General features: G+C 38.5%; 1 protein-coding gene across 2 annotated transcripts in view; it reads left to right on the forward strand.

Moving 5' to 3' along the window:
- The window catches only part of ASXL2 (additional sex combs like transcriptional regulator 2), a 152,947-nt gene that overhangs the window by 87,436 nt on the left and 48,465 nt on the right, over window positions 1-17,046 (forward strand). For both annotated transcript variants that reach the window (XM_011972683.1, XM_011972684.1), the window contains one exon: window positions 436-586. In XM_011972683.1, coding sequence (XP_011828073.1) covers window positions 436-586 — 151 coding nt within the window. The remainder of the gene's footprint in view (window positions 1-435; window positions 587-17,046) is intronic.

Genomic DNA, 17,046 nt, shown 5'->3' on the forward strand with positions numbered 1-17,046 from the left:
GGGTTTCACCATGTTGCCCAGGCTGGTCTTGAACTCCTGGTCTCAAACATCCTTCCTGCCTTAGCCACCCAAAATGTTAGCATTACAGGCGTGAACCACCACGTCCAGCCAATAAAATTATTATGTAGTTTTTAAAATCTAGCGTATTTAATCATTTACCTGAACTCATATCTACCCAATTTTTGTCAAATTTAAGCCTGTGTTGTGCCTGCATATGAATGTTTTATATGATTTTTATCTTTGGATGTAGTTGGAAACATTAGCTTATTTGCCTCAAAGAGATGACAGGAATTCAGAAAATATTGTTGGTTCTGCTACTGAATCCTATAGTAACAAAAATTAATGCAATTGAGTTGCAACATTGCATATCAGAAGTTTAATATCTATTTGCTGAAATGGTAATGATTAATCCTAATTGGATGCCTACATTTTCAGAAAGATGTGCCGGATGGGGTCAAAGAGCTATCAGAAGGTTCAGAAGAAAGCAGTGATGGTCAGTCAGATTCCCAGAGTTCTGAGAACAGCAGCAGCAGCAGTGATGGTGGCAGCAACAAGGAGGGAAAAAAAAGCAGGTGGAAAAGGAAAGGTAAATCCACCTGATCCTTCAATAAAGTACTAAATGCTGTAGGACAAATGCCCTTGTTAGTAGTTCCTCTTTTCCCAGACCCCAGGTCAGTCCGTTACTTTCCCTTACCCTCTATAACAGTCCTGTCAAGGAGAGTTTTCTGCAATGATGGAGATGTTTATATCTTTACTGTCCAGCACAACACAGTAGCCACTAGCTACATGGGCCTATTGAACACTTGAAATATGGTTATTATGACCAAGGAGTTTAATAAAAACGCTTTCTTTTTTAGAGCTGTTTGAGGTTCACAACAAAATTGAGAGGAAGGTACAGCGATTTCCCATGTACCCCTCCCCCACCACATGCACAGCCTTCCCCACTAGCCACATTCTCCACCAGAGTGCTATATTTGTTACAGTTGATGAACCTACATTGGCATATCATCACCCAGAGTCCATAGTTTACATTAGAATTTACTCTTGGGAGAGTACGTCCTATGGCTTTGAACAAATGTATAACGATGTGTATTCACCATTATAGTATCAAACAGAATAGTTTCATTGCCCTAAAATCTGTGCTCTAGCTCTTCATCTCTTCCTGCCTCCTAACCCCTGACAACCACTGACTTTTTTTTTGAGACAGAATTCTACTTTTGTGGCCCTGGCTGGAGTACAATGGCATGATCTCAACTCATTGCAGCCTCTGCCTCTTGGGTTCAAGCGATTATCCTGTCTCAGCCTCCTAAGTAGCTGGGATTACAGGAGCCTGCCACCATGCCCAGCTAATTTTGTATTTTTAGTAGAGATGGGGTTTCACCATGTTGGTCAGGCTGGTCTCGTACTCCTGACCTCAGGTGATCTACCCACCTCAGCTTCCCATAATGCTGGGATTACAGGCTTGAGCTACTGTGCCTGGCCTGATAACCAGTGACTTTTTACTGTTTCCATAGTTTCACCTTTCCCAAAATGTCATATAGTTGGAACCTTTTCAGATTGGCTTTCCTTTAGTAATATGCATTTAAGGTTCCTTTGTCTTCATGGCTTGATAAGTTATTTATTTCTTTTTTGTTTGAACTTTTAAGTTCAGGGGTACAAATGCAGGTTTGTAACCTAGGTAAACTTGTACCATGGGTGTTTGTTGTGCAGACGATTTCATCACGCAAGAATTAAGCCTTGTACCCACTAGTTATTTTTCTTGATTCTCTTCTTCCTCTCCATCTTCTCCCACACCATCCTCTGAAAGGCCCCAGTGTGTGTTGTTCCCTTCTATGTGTCATGTATTCTCATCATTTAGCTCCCACTTATAAGTGAGAACATGCAGTATTTGGTTTTCTGTTCTGGTATTCATTTGCAATGGGTCATTTCTTTCCACTTTCCATTGTCTGGGTGTGCCACAGTTTGTTTATCCATTCATCTACTGAAGGATATCTTGGTTGCTTCCAAGTTTTGGCAATTATGAATAAAGCTGCTTTAAACATCTATGTGCAGATTTTGTATGTGCGTAAGTTTTTAGCACCTTTGGGCAAATACCAAGGAGTGTGATTGCTGGATCATATGTTTAAGAGTATGTTTAGTTTTATAGAAACTTCCAAACCATCTACCAAAGTGACTGTACCATTTTGCATTTGCACCAGCAGTGGATGAGAGTTCCTGTTGCTTCATGTCCTCATCAGCGTTTAGTGTGGTTATTGTTGTGGATTTTGGCCTTTCTGATAGGTGTGTAATAGTATCTCGTTGTGTAAATTTGCATTTCCCTGATGACATGTGTTGTGGAGCACCTTTTCATTTGCTTGTTTGCCATCTACATATCTTCCTCGATGAGATGTTTCATCAGGGCTTTGGCTTATTTTAAAATCAGGTTGTGTGTTTTGTTACTGTTGAGCTTTAAGAGTTCTTTGTATATTTTGAGTAACAATCCTTTGTCATATGTCTTTTGCAAATATTTTCTGTGTCTTGTCTTTTCTTTTTTTTTTTTTTTTGAGACATAGTCTCACACTGTCGCCCAGGCTGGAGTGCAGTGGCGCGATCTCGGCTCACTGCAACCTCCGTCTCCCAGGTTCAAAGGATTCTCCTGCCTCAGCCTCCCGAATAGCTGGGATTACAGGCACCTGCCACCACATCAGCTCATTTTTGTATTTTTAGTATAGACGAGGTTTCACCATTTTGGCTAGGCTGGTCTTGAACTCCTGACCTCGTGATCCACCCGCCTTGGCCTCCCAAAGTGCTGGGATTACAGGTGTGAGCCACCACGCCCGGCCAGCCCACCGCCCCTGGCCCGTCTTGTCTTTTTATTTTCTTGGCATTTTCTTTCACAGATCAGAAATTTTTAATGAAGTCTAGTGTATCAATTTTTTTCTTTTGTGAGCTGTGTCTTTGGTCTTGTATCTGAAAGTCATAAAACCCCTAGATTTTCTTCTGTTATGTTATGTTCTAGGAGTTTTAGAAATTTTCATTTTTATTTAGGACTGGGATCCATTTTGAGTTAATTTTTTGTGAAGGGTATGAGACCTGTATCTGGATTTCCTTTCTTGTTTACATGTGGAATTCTTGTTAGGGATTTAATTTTGATTTTATTTTAACTTTAAATAGCCACATGAGGATAGTGGCTACCACACCAGACAACATTCTAGGTTTTACCTGAATTTGTTCTTAAGGTCTTAAGTCATTCATAGCCTTTTTAGGATGCTTTTATTTTACTTGCCTAAACTTTGAGCACTTAATGCTCTAACAACCCTCCTTAGGAAAAGAATGCTTTTCATTTCTACTAACAAACACTGAATTTAGTCTGCTGGTCTTTGCTCTTACTCCATTTGGTGTCTACTTCGTAGCTCACCCAAAAATCTTTCTTTAAGGAATAATGTCTGTTGCTGCAGCTTCCCTGGAATGGATTTTCCAGTCAAGGATATGAACTATTACCTAATACTGCTAATTATTCTGTAGCGTCTTGTCAGAGTCTATTTAAAGAGGGCAAACCTTTTTTATCCCAATATTTGTATTGGCTGTAAATGGCAAGGCAAATTTTAAACCAACTCATGATGATTCCTTTACAAGGACTGACATAGTTATGTTCCAGAACAAAACAGGCATTCGAGATTTTTTCTAGCTTGAATATCCTTTTAGATTTGAGTGATGATAGGTGAGTTGTCTTTGGAACTAGAAGCTCAGGTTATGTTAGAATACTAGACTCATTCATTTAAGTCCCTTCAGAATGGTTACTATGCCTATATGAGAAAAATAGTTCTGATTCACTGCCATCCGTCTGGTAATGTTTTTGCTACTTCTGGAGAGAATTGAGATAATTGATGGCCTCATCTGTTCTCTCTGCTGTAGCTACTACGTACATAATTTTAGAGAACTTTGTAATCAGAGAATCTTACCTTTAAGTTGATAACCACTTAGAGAGCTACCCAGACCTCAATTGTTAGGAATAAATGGAATGAAAGCAAGACAAAGAGGGTGCTTCTGACTAGTATTGTTGATGTGTGGTTTTAAAGTAATCCCTGTCAGTAGTGAAAGGAGGTGTAGCCTAGGGCCCTCCTTTCCTTGGGGTCCACTAAGCACCTATTTTTGAAAAAGTGTAGCCGAAAGTAGAAAGGGCTGTCTCTGTCTATCCCCTGATTCCCCTCATTTTATTTTTTTTTAATTTTAATTTTTTCTCTTCTTTTCACAAGTGTTGATACTCCCCATTTTAAGCTTTTCCTTTTAAGTTTGGAATTGTAGATCTAAGATTAGGAACCGAGCCAGGTCATCAGGTAAGGGAAGCAATTAGCAAGATTCATGTTTTCTGGATGGGATTGGGACAGGGAAGTCAATATTAAAGAAAGTCTTATAAAATGGGAATATACTTGGGGCGCTTGCTTTTCAAGAGCCACATATGCTGCTCTTTGAATAGTAGCTGTTGTATCTGTGTTTCTTTTGCTCAGAACTAACGGTTATTAATGACTGTCTCTCAGAGTTTGAGGTGAATGTATTAAGATGTAGGAAGATCCGAGAAATAACCATAGAACCCTATTGTCAGTAGCCGAATAGGTAGATATGAAGAGCATAACCTTGCTCCACACTCTGCATAATAATAGAAGACATGAACAGTAAGGTAATACCAAATTGAATGTTGGGTCCAATTGTTTTTGAGCTGCTTTTCTTTTATTCCTTTTCTAGAAATTATCATAATATTGGTTTTTTTGTCCTCAGTTTACAATAAGATGAGATGCTCTATAAAGCTCTTTTCTGGTTGCAGGTAGTCTATAATAAAGCCTAGAGGAAAATGGGCGTTATGTGGTATCTGGAAGGTGGGGTGAGAGGTGCGCATGATGTCTCATGTGATTAATGTTTAAGCAGCTCTGATATTCTCAACAAATGAGTGCCAAGCTACCAATAATGAAAAATGATTTAGTCTCTCATAGACTATATATCTGTCATTCATGGGTCATACATGTGGTATAGATACCGTATAATTTATAGGTATATATTATGTATTTATGGATGTTTTTATAGTCCAGTGCAAATTAAAGTGACAGACATGTAGCCAGCAGTGAGCATGCAGCAAAGCAGTTCTAAATCTTAGTTATCAATAAAGGTAAAGCAAACTAATTGTGCCTATTACTTTTTCTTATTTAGGGCCTTTACTCTCAATTTGACATCACTTCATTTCAAATACATTGTAAGACAGGAAGAACACTGAGATAGTATCAAAACCCACTTCCTTTTATGTACAAAAATAAAGAGCTCTGACAGCAAAACTGATACTTCTAGTTGAAAATCGATAGAAACTTTCTTGATATATGTATACCTTTCAGCCAAATAGGAACAGAGAATAGAACTTTGAAATTCAGTCCAATATTAAAACTAGTTTATTGATTTCTATGTAAAGTGGAAGAACTTAAAAGTTAGTAGTTTTGGTTTCTAGTTTTCAGACAGGAAACACTATGTTCAGAGAAGAGTTTTATGGAATTCCAAATCAAGGTAAGGTGGAATAATAACTTCAGAAAAATGAATAACTAGAATCAACTACTTATATTGCTTTTTTATGATCATAGCTAAGTGAAGTCTCTGCTTTTTCCCCAAAACAAAATATTGCATTATGAAGCAACTGTAGGACTATTATTTTTATCTTCTGATAGAAAAAGTTTTGTTAGACTTTGGTCTGCTTTTAACAGTGTCTTAATGAAATTAATTACATGAAGTATACCTTTTCTCCATAAGGAATCACTGTTTCCTCTAGTGTGAACTAATGTTAATTTTACTGCTTGTTCAGAACTACTTTCAATCAGGAATTTGATATATATCGTGTCTGAAGTTATTTAAAATACCATAAACCTACCTACCTTCTAACATTTATATGTGTGTTAAGTTACTGAATGGGTATGATTATGTCTCCTTTTAAAAGTGTACTGGAGGCAAAACTTTTTTTGGTAAGTTGACTTAGATGGAGAGAGACCTTTAGGAGATGTTCTCTTTTCCTCTGGGGGTATTAGTGGTGGCTGACTTGGAGGTTTTAGCTCTGTGTTGTGTTAAAGATGGCTACACTGTTAGGGCTTTGGATAGTTAGAAGCAAGGAAAGTGTTCAGGTGTGGCCTTTCCCATTTAGGCCAGGGGACTCAATATAATCAGGAAACACTGCCTGCCTAGTTTGGAGTAGAATGCACTTGGTGTTGGAGGAAAGGACTTAGAACTAAAAAGGATCTATTACCTCTAAAGAAAAACCTGTTAGAATAAAAACTCCCTCAAGAGAAACATAACTGTTTCTAAAGGACAAAATCATTTTGGAAACTTCGATTGTTATCAGTCCTTCAGCAATCAAGTCTTCAACTATGTATAGTTCTTAAGTTTCAATTTTGTTATCAATCCTTCAGTTTCTGATACCTCCCTAATACTTCATAGGGGCCCATTAAATGTCTTTGGGAGAAAATAAAAATTTAAGTCAGAGATTATTTACTAAAGCTTTTAACTCAAATGCATCTAATATTAATAGTCTGTATCTTTTTGACCTTGTTCGACATTGTAATCATCCGTTGAAATGGAAAATTATCAATGCTGTAATAATGTGTGTGAAAAGTAGTACCTTTTGACTTAAACTCAATGAGCAGTATGTAAATATCCAGCAACCTGAAACTACTGCAGTAAACTATATAAAACTGACTGATAAGCCTGCAGTGAACTATGTAAAACTGACTGATAAGCCTCAAGTTCTAAAATTTGTTTTGTTGTATTTATTTTATTTTATTTTTTTTGAGACAGAAACTTGCTCTGTTGCCCAGACTGGAGTGCAGTGGCATGATCTCTGATCACTGCAACCTCGCCTCCCAGGTTTAAGCGATTCTCCTGCCACAACCTCCCCAGTAGCTTGGACTACAGGCGCGCACCACCACACCAGTTGAGCCGGGATTTCGCCATGTTGGGCAGGCTGGTCTCAAACTCCTGGCCTCAAGTGATCTACCCACCTCAGCTTCCCAAAGTGCTGGGATTACAGGTGTGAGCCACCACACCCGGCCTAAAATTTGTTTTAAATATTTTTCTGAAAACACTTGATATTAAGCTTTAAAAAAAAAATTTATCAGCTGGGTGCAGTGGCTCACTCCTGTAATCCCAGTACTTTGGGAGGCTGAGGAGGGCGGATCACCTGAGTTCAAGACCAGCCTGGTCAACATGGTGAAACCCCATCTCTACTAAAAATACAAAAATTAGCCGGATATGGTGGCGCACGCCTGTATTCCCAGCTACTCGGGAGGCTGAGGCAAGAGAATCACTTGAACCCAGGAGACCTTGGAGGCTGCAGTGAGCCAAGATCATGCCACTGCACTCTAGCCTGGTGACAAAGTGAGATGCTGTCTCAAGGAAAAAAAAAAATTATCTACTAGATTACTCTTTGGGTTTCTTTTATGTAATGATTTTTGTTTTTTGTTTTTAAATCAAATAATAGTAACTTGATCTTTTGATCAGAATTTTTTAATCTTTTATTTCTATATGTTTATATAGAAGCAAGCATTTTTGTTTCTAATTAGACAAAAAAATGTGTTGTTAAGAATTGTTTTAATCTGTTGAGCAGTCCACATTGGAGGATAAAGTTATAATCCTAAAAAGTGTTGTTTAAGGCATTAGTTTATTTGTAACAACCAAAGTAATATCTCTGTTTAAACTACTTGTTAGGCAGGCTATGGTGGCTCACACCTATAATCCCAGCACTTTGGGAGGCCAAGATGGGAGGATCACTTGAGCCCAGGAGTTTGAGACCAGCCTGGGAAACATAGTGAGACTCCTGTCTCTACGAAAAATAAAAAGTAAAATTACCTGAGTGTGGTGGTGTGTGCCTGTAGTCCCAGCTACTTGGTAGACTGAGGCAGGAGGATTGCTTGATCCCAGGAGTTCAAGGCTACAGTGTGCTATAATGGGACCACTGCATTCCAGCCTAGGTGACAGAGCAAGACCCTCTCTCAAAAAATGAATGAATAAACAAGCAAAGAAACTACTTGTTACACTCATGCCTTCTCCAGTCTGTATTATTTGCCAGGTATTTGGGAAACAAATTTGAATGAGGTGTCGACCCCACCCTTAAAGTTGTCTCAGCATATCTAGAGGGATAGAAGAATAAGTAGGTACTTAGCACATGACTTCATAAATCACATGTGTTTATATTTATCATGTTATGACAGCATTAGAGAAGGGATACTAAGTTAACTTTGCCTGGATTACTAAGTATTAGCTATAAAAGTCCTAAGATACTATTCTTCTCTAGAGAGTTTAAGCACTAGGGGAGGCAGGATGTATTATTGAAAGAAAACGTACATAAAGGCAAGAAGGTGGGAATGTGTATAGTGTTCTCAGGAAGCCATAAGAAGATACGTTTGGCTGGGAGAGGGGATTTGTGGAGGGAAAGAAATTTGGATCATACGGTTAACCTTTAGTGATAGTCTTATTATTTACCGGATATTGGTATGCACAAAGTTTCTTTTTCTTTTTCTTTTTTGAGACGGAGTCTTGCTCTTGTTGTCCAGGCTGGAGTGCGGTGGCACGATCTCAGCTCACTGCAACCTCGCCATCATGGGTTCGAGCAATTCTCCTGCCTCAGCCTCCTGAGTGCTGGGATTATAGGCGCCCGCCACCACGCCTGGCTAATTTTTATATTTTTAGTAGAGACGAAGTTTTGCCGTGTTGGCCAAGCTAATCTCGAACTCCTGACCTTGTGATCTGCTTGCCTCAGCCTCCCAAAGTGCTGGGATTACAGATGTGGGCCACCGCGCCCAGCCTCACAAAGTTTCTTAGGAAAATTAAGTTATAGATCAGAGAAGAGAGAGAATGGAGACACTGACGACTCTTCCACATTTTCATAGCCAGACACCAGGAAGATCAAGATTGTTTATAGGCTGGAGGCAGCTCACACCTGTAATCCCATTCCTTTGGGAGGCCAAGGCAGGAGTATCACTTGAGCCCGGCAGTTCAAGACCATCTTGGGCAACATGGTGAGACCTTGGCTCTAAATAAAAAACAGCCGGTTTTGGTGGTGCACACCTGTAGTCCCAGCACTTTGGGAGGCCAGGGTGGGGGGATCACTTAAGTCCAGAAGTTTGAGACCACAGTGAGCTATGATGATGCCAGTGCATTCCAGTCTGAGTGACAGAGACCCTGTCTCAAAAATAAATAAATAAATAAATAAATAGATTTATAAATAAATAAATAAATAGACAAAAGACTGTTTACTGACCCTTTTTTTGTTGTTGGTTTCACACTTTTGTTCATTAAGTTTCTGAGTTAATAAACTAGCTTCTTTTGTTGTTCTACTCATTAGTGTTTAAGTTAGCTCAATTTCTCATCACTGGTATATAAGCTAAAATTTATTCTGTTTTGCTTTTGAAAATCATTTGTTGTAGGTAGTATACTTCCTTGGTGTGGGATGACATTAATTGGTGACATTTATTAGTTTCATTTGAAGTGAAACTGGTAATAGAGAAGTATGAGGGATTTTTTTTAGAAGTGCCACTTTGTGAGAAAAGATTATAAACAGGGTCTTGATATAGTTAAAATGTAGCTTTAATTGTTTTCTTTTTTTATGTTTTTTTAAACAAGGTCTTATTTTTAATAGTTCTTTTTTTGTTTTGTTTGTTTGTTTGTTGTTTTTTTAAGATGTAGTCCTAGGAAATCTTGCTTATGTGTTTCTCACACCCCTCCTACTCATATCACCACCACGTCATAAGTTAACTAGTTTATTCTCAAATTATTCATCATCAAGGACCAATTTTTTTCCTCTAGTCCATTGTGGACTCAAAATGACCCAGCAATGTCAGATTTCTATGAAAGTACCTAAATGTTCTTGCTTTCATGCTTATCGCAGACCAGTCTGTGGACATTTGAACAGCAATAGTTTAGATGATTTTTCAGCTTTACTTTAAAAAAGGGTGAGAGCGTGCCAAATTTTATCTTTAAAGGAGAAACTATATGAGATGATCTTGTCCCTTTTTTTAAAAAAATTCAGAACAGAAAATAACTCCATCTTCCTAGTAAATAATTAACTATTACGATGCTTCATCAGCATTGCAAAAACATCCTGTCATCTCCAAATCACTACTGGTCCTTTCTCAAAAGTAACCACCGTCCTGATTTCTGTCAATTTGGGTCACTTTGCCTATTTTTAAAATTTTAAATTAGATTATAATACATATGGAGTAAGTACTTTTTCTCTGAAATGCTTGGAACCAGAAGTGTTTTAGAGTTTGGATTTTTTCAGATTTTGAAATATTTGCATTATTTGGGTTGAGCATCCCAAATTAAGAAAGTTCAAAATCCAGAATGTTCCAATGAACATTTCCTTTGAGCATCATGTTGGCACTCAAAAATTTTCTGATTTTGGGCATTTCATGTTTTCTGATTTGGAATGATCAGCCTGTATTCATTAAAGTACACATAAGTATACAGCTTGTTGGATTTTCACAAACAGAACAGTACTATGAACTATCAACCAGATTAAGGAGCAAAATATTGCTGGGTGCGGTGGCTCATGCCTGTAATCCCAGTACTTTGGGAGGCCAAGGCGGGCGAATCACGAGATCAGGAGATCAAGACCATCCTGGCTAACATGGTGAAACCCTATCTCTACTAAAAATAGAAAAAATTAGCTGAGTGTGGTGGTGGATGCCTGTAGTCCCAGCTACTCCAGAGGCTGAGGCAGGAGAATGGTGTGAACCCGGCAGGTGGAGCTTGCAGTGAGCCGAGATCGTGCCGCTGCACTCCAGCCTGGGCGACAGAGCGAGACTCCATTTCAAAAAAAAAAGCAAAATATTGCCCTAGTGTCTCTCCCTGAGCTCCCTTCTGGTCACACCCATTACCCCAAAATAACCACTCTAACAACTTCCAATAGCATAAGCAAGACATGTCTGGAACAGAATAATGTCCAGATAAATTTTTAAACTTATATAATCAAGTCGTACTTAAATAATTTTTTGCTATTACATTATTTGCATGTGTGTAAGAATCATTCACCTTCTGGTGCATAGAAATACATCAGATTCTTAAAACTGTATAGAGTGGTTATTTTGGGGCAATGGGTGTGACCAGAAGGAAGCTCAGAAAAATCCATAGCATTAATGAACAAAATTGAACTGCACAAAATGCAGTAATATATTAAAAAAAAAAAGTCAGTAGAACTAAAATGGATCTATAGATTCAATGCAGTCCTAACCAAAATCATAGCAAATTGATGGGAGAGGGGACATGTGGAAACTGACAAGCTGCTTCTAAAATTTGCTTGAAGATGAGATCAGTCAGAAAAGCCAAGAAAATATTAAAGAACAAAATGGAAAGAGTTAAAACTATTAGATATCAGGATTAATCATAGAGCTAGGCAATTTTCTAAAGAAAAAAAACATACTAGGTACATTAAGAAGTTGCATTCATCAAAACATAACTTGAAGAGAGTGAAAAGGCAAGCCACAGAGAAGTTATTTGCAATAAATATATGCAACAAAGGAATATATGAAGAACTCCTACAAGTTACTAAGAAAAAGAGAATTCATAGAAAAATGGGCAAAGACTAGAGCAAGCACTGCACAAAGATGATATCAAAATGGTTAATAATGAAAAGGAGTCAAATTCCATTAGCGACCACAGAAAGTCAACTTATAACCGCATGCGATACTATTACACACCCACCAAAGTCCAAAATTAAAAAGACTGATGGTACCAGCCGTTAGTGATCATGTGAAATCATGTATAGGGAAACATGTCAGTGTATAGGGATTCCTATAAACTGGTGGTGAGAATTTAAACTAGTACAACTAGTACAGCTACTTTGGAAAACTGCTCGGCTGTCCATAGTATAGCTAATTCTACTCTGGAGTACATACCCAACAGAAAGGAGTACAAAAAGAAATTTTTTTTAAAAAGTAGAATTAACTGTAATAATAAAAATAACCTAAATGTTCATCAGTGGTAGGATAAATGAATTTGGGTACTGGTGGATGTTTATGCAATGAAAATACTATGTACACACAGAGAGGAAACTGTCTTCATGTATATGCATGTGCATGTGCACATTTTAATGAAAGCTTTATTCTTTCATCTTTTAGATCTATAAACCATGTGGAATTTTTTTGTATTATGTGAGATGAGGATCATCATTTTATTCCTTTCACCCTGTAGGGCTATTTTAATTACCTAGCACCCATTTTTGAAGACTTCTTTAGTTTATTTTAGTGTTCTCTATGTCATAAGTCAATTGACCATATAGTTATGGTTTGGTTTCTGGACTTCACTTTGCTCTGTTGTGTTTTGTCTTTCCTTGTAACAGTACCACCCTGTTTTAATTACTTTAGCTTTATGATTAATCCTGATATCTAATAGTTTAATTCTTTCCATTTTGTTCTTTAATATTTTCTTGGCTTTTTTGACTGATCTCATCCTCATGTAAATTTTAGAAGCAGCTCGTCAGTTTCCACATGTCCCCTCTCATCAACCTGCTGTGATTTTGGTTAGGATTGCGTTGAATCTATAGATCAATTTTAGTTCTATTGACTTTTTAAAAAATATATTACTGCATTTTTTGCAGTTCAGTTTTGTTCATTAATGCTATGGATTTTTCTGTCTTACAGGTCTTTGCACACTTCTTAATAGATTTATTCCTTGACATTTTTTATTCTGTTGTGAATAGCTTTATCTTTTTTTACTTTATAATTGTGTGTTTCTGATATATAGAAATACAGTTTTTATAAATTGACTCTGTCTTTGAAGTGTCTAGGATTTTACCTGATTTATAAGTGAACAAATTAGCCTCTCAAGGATGTTAACAGAAGAAACAAGAATCCTGGGTCATAGAAAAAGTACTATATTACCTATGATAGAGTAAGCAATATGACTATCAGCATACTTTTTGTGTCACCTTTCCCTTACCCCAAGACTCAGGTGATGAGATACAGGCCTAGATGTATCCATTCGTGCAGTGGGTTTACATCTCAGCCAAGAAATATTACTTTGAGGGATTCACTGCTTTTAGCAGAAGCAAGCATATTTTGCCTGGGAAAAGACATTGCTTCATCTCATGGTTGCTCTGCAGCTGCAAACATAACCCTGAAAGATGGCTCAGGTAAACAGTGTTCTGGGACTTAAAACACTGCTGGCATTGCTCGCATGTACACATGACTGCACTCGGGGCCTGTGGTGGATTGCCTCTCTGAACATTGACACGGGATGTAACAACATTGCAAAATTAATTTTTTTTTTTTTTTTTTTTTGAGATGGAGTCTTGCTCTGTGGCCCAGGCTGGAGTGCAGTGGCCGAATCTCAGCTCACTGCAAGCTCTGCCTCCCGGGTTCAGGCCATTCTCCTTCCTCAGCCTCCCGAGTAGCTGGGATTACAGGCGCCCGCCACCTCGCCCAGCTAGTTTTTTTGTATTTTTTAGTAGAGACAGGGTTTCGCCTTGTTAGCCAGGATGGTCTTGATCTCCTGACCTCGTGATCCGCCCGTCTCGGCCTCCACAAAATTAATTTTTAAAATCTATTAGTTTATACATAGTTTTGTTTATTTATTTATTTATTTATTTATTTATTTGAGACGGAGTCTCGCTCTGTCGCCCAGGCTGGAGTGCAGTGGCCGGATCTCAGCTCACTGCAAGCTCCACCTCCCGGGTTTACGCCATTCTCCTGCCTCAGCCTCCGAGTAGCTGGGACTACAGGCGCCCACTACCTCGCCCGGCTAGTTTTTTGTATTTTTGGTGGGGACGGGGTTTCACCGTGTTAGCCAGGATGGTCTCAATCTCCTGACCTCGGGATCCGCCTGTCTCGGCCTCCCAAAGTGCTGGGATTGCAGGCTTGAGCCACCGCGCCCGGCCCCATAGTTTTATTTTTAACCAATAATAATAATAGCTTATATTCAATGAATGACAGTGTTAAGTTCACACCATCTGTATAGCTCTGGAAAATAGGCTAAGTAAAAGCAAATGTTATGCTTCAAATTGTGTCCCCTTCAAAAAGATATATTGAAATCATAACCTCTGGTACCCCAGAATGTGTCCCTATTGGGAAACAGAGTTGTTGTAGAGTTAATAAGTTAAGATGAAGTCATACTGTAGTAGGGTGGGTCGTTAGTGCTCTAAGACTGGTGTCTTTATAAGATGGGTCATATGAAGACATGGAGACATGAAGAGAGTGCCGTGTGACGATGGAGACAAGGTTGAAATGATGCTACTATAAGCCAAGGAACGCCAAAAATTGCTGGATGTTACCAGAAACTAAGAGAAAGGGATGGAATAGCTTCTCTCACAGAAGGAACCATCCTTGCTGACACATCAGTTTTGAATTTTCAGCCTCCAGAACTGTGAAAGAATAAGTGTCTTGTATTTATGTCACCTAGGTTATGTACTTTTTAAAATGACAGGTCTGGGGAATTAATATAGGGAGTAAAGTTCATTCTTCATTATACTATGCATTCAATACGTTATATTCCCATGAAATCTTTTAAAATATTGTATAGTTATCATCTCTGCTGCCATAATCTTTCTGTTAGCATTTTAATCATCTTCCTGAAGTGAGACTTGCAGCCAGAGCTGAAGGAGGCTTATATATACAAGGGTTTGGTGCCACCTACTTTCTTGATTTTTTTTTTTTTAAGTTGGGAGACACGGTCTTATTCTATCACCCAGGCTAGAGGCAGTGGCGTGATCACAACTCAAGTGCAGCCTCAACTTCCTAGGCTCAGGTGATCCTCCTGTCTCAGCCCCCCAAGTAGCTGGGACTACAGCACACCACCACACCTGGCTAACTTTTTATTTATTTATTTAGAGGTGGAGTTTCGCTCTTTCACCTAGGCTGGAGTGCAGTTGCGCAATCTCAGCTCACTCCTATCTCCACCTTCTGGTATCAAGCGATTTTCCTGCCTCAGCCTCCCGAGTAGCTGGGATTACAGGCATGAGCCACCACGCCCGGCTAATTTTTGTATTTTTAGTAGAGTCAGGGTTTCACCATGTTGGCCAGGCTGGTCTTGAACTCCTGACCTCGTGATTTGCCTGCCTCAGCCCCACAAAGTTCTGGGATTACAGTTGTGAGCCACCGCGCCCGGCCATGTTTATTTTTTTATATAGGCAAGATTTTGCCACATTGCCCAGGCTGGTCTTGAACTGAAGTGATCCCGCCCACCTTGACCTCCCAAAGCACTGGGATTACAGGCATGAGCCACTGTATCCAGTCTGGAAGGCAGTTTATAATACTGAATACCTCCTGTCAGTAAGGAGAAACTAAAATAAGCAAACTACTCTAAAAATTAAAAAAAAAAGAATAATGAAGTAAACCAATAGGTAGCTGAAGAAAATAATGTATAATAAAAATAAATAATGAAAATTACTAAATTAGAAGAGAAAAATGGTAGAAAAGGTTGGTTTTAAAATGAATCAATATAATAGACAAGCTTTGTTAACGTACTTTTTTTTAAAGGAAAAAACCATGAGTATATAAATTCAGGTTGAAATTTCAAAACAAAATTAAAAAACCATCAGACTTTTTCACAGTACTTCAAAATGTAGATGAAATGGTATACTTTTCTAGGAAAATACAGTGCACAAAAATTGAACCCAGTAGAGATAGAAAGTGTAAATACATTTCTGTAGAAGTAGACCTGTATTAGAACTCCCCTTCAAAAGAACACTATACCCACATGTTCTTCAGGGGAATTCAGTCATGCTTATTTTTAAATTTTTATTTATTTATTTTGAGATGGAGTCTCATTCTGTCCCAAAGGCTGGAGTGCAGTGGTGCGATCTTGGCTCACTGCAGCCTCCGCCTCCTGGGTTCAAGCGATTCTCCTGCCTCAGCCTCCCGAGTGGCTGGGATTACAGGTGTGTACCACCATGCCTACCTTGGCTTCCCAAAGTGCTGGGGTTACAGGTGTGAGCCACCATGCCCAGTTATAATTCAACCATATGTTTGAAGATAATAATCTTAATGTTTTAAACACTGTTCCAGAGCTAGAATAAAAAACATCTAGATTATTTTTTAAAACAAATTTTCCAAAGATTATGTTATTTTATGAATACTGAGCATTATCTTATGAATATTGAGGCAGAATCATAAAAGTTTACTGTATAGTATCCAACTATACATTTAAATGATAATATCATAAATAGGTTTTTGGATTGTGAGTATAATCACTACTATGAATTCTATTATTATTAATTACATTAACAAAGCTAATGTGAAAAATAAGTTATTTCTATGCTTGCTGAAAAGGTCTTTGAATACATTTTATGCTCAATAAAATTGAGAATTAGTGAATTCCTCTTTAACGTTTTAACTTAGTTAAGAAACCAGTGTCTTAAGGGGGAAACACTAGTGGCTTCTGTTTTAGCCAGAACGAGTCAAGAACAAGATGTCCACTATCTCCATTCTTACTTAACATTATGTAGAGGTGTTTTTTGTTTTTTGTTTTTTCCGAGATGGAGTCTTCCTCTGTTGCCCAGGCTAAAGAGCAGTGGTGCAGTCTCGGCTCGCTGCAACCTCCACCTCCCAGGTTTAAGCAATTCTTCTGCCTCAGCCTCCTGAGTAGTTGAGATTACAGGTGTATGCCACCACGACCAGCTAATTTTTTGTATTTTTAGTAGAGACAGGGCTTCCCCATGTTGGCCAGGCTGGTCTCGAACTCCTGACCTCAGATGATCCACCCGTCCTCGCCTCCTAAAGTGCTGGGATTGCAGGCTTGAGCCACCACGCCTGGCCTAGAGTTGTTTATGTCAACACAGGTAAGCAAGAGAAAGCAGTTTGAGTAACCGACGACAAGAATCAGAAAGGATTAGGTAAACCTACTTCTTTTTTTCAGATAATATGATTTTGTGTCTGACAAACACAAAAGAATCAGTGGAGATAAATACTGATTAAAAAGAGAACTGGTGGCCCATGCTTGTAGTTCCAGCACTTTGGGAGGGTGGGGCAGGAGGATCACTTGAGGCCAGGAGTTTGAGACCAACCTGGACAAACAGCAAGACCCTGTCTCTACAAAAAATGAAAAAAAATT

This window comes from Mandrillus leucophaeus, unplaced genomic scaffold (assembly GCF_000951045.1).
Source record: "Mandrillus leucophaeus isolate KB7577 unplaced genomic scaffold, Mleu.le_1.0 Scaffold13, whole genome shotgun sequence".
NCBI classification, from domain to species: Eukaryota; Metazoa; Chordata; class Mammalia; order Primates; family Cercopithecidae; genus Mandrillus; species Mandrillus leucophaeus.